Genomic DNA, 2,762 nt, shown 5'->3' on the forward strand with positions numbered 1-2,762 from the left:
TAATCGGATTTCAAGTCAGCAATTACATTTCAAAGCCTTTCATTCAGCTGCCCTAATGGAGTGAGGGCTTGGAAAATGAATTCAGACGTAAAACTTGACTAGATTTTGCCCTTAATTGGAGAATGACATTTTGGGAGATCAAAGCTAATTTGTCTGCAAAAGTTAGCCCCAGAGACGGGGGAAAGAAGAAAATAATAATGCGGGGAGGATGCAGGTACGTTGGCTGCGTGCACCTGCACAGGAGGCTGGTTGGTACCGCACCACCACTCCTCTGGCAGCAGGAAGGATCTGCTCTCACTGATTCTGTGCCAACCCAGCCGCCCCTGCCTGCTCCTGAGGCCCTTGGGGAGAGCTGGAAAGCAGAGCCTCTTCCCCAGCCCTGCTGTGTCTCAGGGTGAAGCCACAGCCCCCACCGACCCCTGCCTCAAGAATCATGAGCCTGGCTCCTCACACAGCTTTGCTTGGAAACGTGCTGGTGCTGTTGGCTCCTGGTAGGACAGGTGAGAAGGGGCTTGGTGGGTTCAAACCCCTACTCAGGCTCCCCAGCTCCCCCCAAGGGTGGGGTCTCTGTATTTATTTATTCTGCAGTGCACTGTATTCACAGTACATTAAGCATTTCCATTACCTAAAATAATTAGGTGATAGGAAGCGAAGTGCTCCCTCTAATTTGCTGTCCTTAAATAAAATTAATGTTGCTGTGATGTTGGGCCTCGGCCATTTGTCTTTTCCAATTATCCACCCGCCCTTCCATCTATTATCTATTCTGATATACGACTCAATTATTATTTCCTCTGTGCTACGAGCACATGCCACTCCAAGCAGCGTGGGGAGCTGGAGGGGGCCCAACTCAGCCTGTGGACATCCCCCTGCCGCCCCCCAGAACCCAGGGCCAGGCAAAGGGTACAGGCAGGGTGGGCAGCTTGGGCCAGGCAAGGAGGGTCCCGGAGGACCCTGGGTACTTACACAATGGCATCTGTGTCCTGGGCGAGCCGAGGCGACGTGCAGCCCAGGATCTCCCCTGGGGACAATGGCTTGCACTGGGGCACACACACCTTGTACTGGGAGCGCAGCTCCTGTGATGCTGCCTGTGGGGTCAAACAGTCAGTGGGGACAGACTGTGACACAGAACGTGGCTGAGGCTGGTTTTCCCCAAGACCCTTGGGGACACCCTGGCCTTGGCTGTCCCAGCTCCACAGGGCACCAGAGGCAATGGCTGTGCCACCACGCCCCAGCATAGCAGCAGTGGAGGGGAGCAGCACCGGTCTGCTCGGGGCGGTGCCGTCAGTGAGGGTAACGGCCGCGCACAGCCGAGATGCTCAGTGATGCTCAGCCAACGTATCAATTAGAAGACAAGGGAAAACGCTTAACGCTTCGATAGCCCCATGTAGCTCCACAGGGCACCAGAGGCAATGGCTGTGCCACCACGCCCCAGCATAGCAGCAGTGGAGGGGAGCAGCACCGGTCTGCTCGGGGCGGTGCCGTCAGTGAGGGTAACGGCCGCGCACAGCCGAGATGCTCAGTGATGCTCAGCCAACGTATCAATTAGAAGACAAGGGAAAACGCTTAACGCTTCGATAGCCCCATGTTTAGATAGACATGGCTCAAGAGGCTCATTCATCTCCTCCCATCCTGCCCAGCCGGCCATTCAGGGGCAGACAGACAAACCCGCCGGAGCTTCCCCTGCCGCTGCCGGCAGTGCATCAAAATGCCAAGTGCTCCACCGCCTGCCCTGACATTTACAGAGCAGCTCCCGGAGGAGCCAGGGAGGGGTGCCGCCATGAAACATTGATCAGAGTTATTATAAAGTACTTGATCAACATTATGGCAGCCGCATATTATCGCAGCAACCTGTCAGAGGGGAACCGTCATCACCAGCACCCCAGGGCAGCCCCAAAGCCAGGGCAGGAAGGGATTGAGCCAAGGCCAAAGTGGGGGGAGACACAAACTCGGTCCCATGTCCCACATTTCTGAGGGTCCCCATCTCACCTGCACTGTGGAGACAAACTGGATGGTGCTGACGAGGGCCAGGGAGGTGCCTGCTGCGAAGTTGAAGCGAATGGTCTCGAGGAAATGGGACGTGTCGATCTTAATGTCCACGAACACATAGAGCATCTTCAGCCCCTGCGTGGCATCGATGGGAACTGGTGAGAGAAAGAGAGAGGGTGAGAGTGTGGGGTACATCCAGGGCCTCAGTGAGCCCCCGGCTGCTGCTGCCCACATCTGGGGGATAAAGCACGTTGGTGGGGCTCCCTGTGCCCCAACCACCCCAGTGCAGGTAGGTCAGGGTGAGCTGTGCCACCCCTCTGCCCACGCTAGCACCCTGGGCAGGGGGTGCAGATGGGAGCAGCGGAGAGCACCTGCTCATTTCTCTTAGGATAATGGCAGCCTGGGGAATCAATGAACACAAATCTAATTACCCCCGGTGCTAAGAAGCCTGTGTCACCACGATTAAGTGAATAATTAAAGTACACAGAGTCCACATCGATCCACAGCTCCGCGTTCACTTCCCATTTTGGTGCTCTTCACCTGATCACAATTAAGTGCAAATCACTCCCTCCCGCTGGACGTGTGGAGCCAGGAGGGAGGACAAGTGCCTGTGTGCTGTGCGAGGACGCACCCGCCACGGGGCTCCCTGCAAAGGCAGCTGTGCTGAGCCAGTGCCAGGAGCACCGTGGGCAGCCCAAAAGGAGCCCAGCACCCTCTCAGCACCCTATGGGCACCCTGGGGTGCCCTGCAACCCATCCAGCATAGTGCAGGCAGGA

General features: G+C 56.7%; 1 protein-coding gene across 1 annotated transcript in view; it reads right to left on the reverse strand.

Annotated features, from left to right (window-relative positions):
- The window catches only part of DPH1 (diphthamide biosynthesis 1), a gene marked incomplete at both ends in the record, with an annotated part of 3,434 nt that extends 1,293 nt beyond the window's left edge, over window positions 1–2,141 (reverse strand). Inside the window, 2 exons of the mRNA XM_010173707.1 lie at window positions 964–1,085; window positions 1,987–2,141. Of these exons, the coding sequence (XP_010172009.1) occupies window positions 964–1,085; window positions 1,987–2,141 (277 nt within the window). The remainder of the gene's footprint in view (window positions 1–963; window positions 1,086–1,986) is intronic.
- Between the last annotated feature and the right edge of the window lie 621 nt (window positions 2,142–2,762).

This window comes from Antrostomus carolinensis, unplaced genomic scaffold (genome assembly GCF_000700745.2).
Source record: "Antrostomus carolinensis isolate BGI_N321 unplaced genomic scaffold, ASM70074v2 scaffold36908, whole genome shotgun sequence".
Lineage (NCBI taxonomy): Eukaryota > Metazoa > Chordata > Aves > Caprimulgiformes > Caprimulgidae > Antrostomus > Antrostomus carolinensis.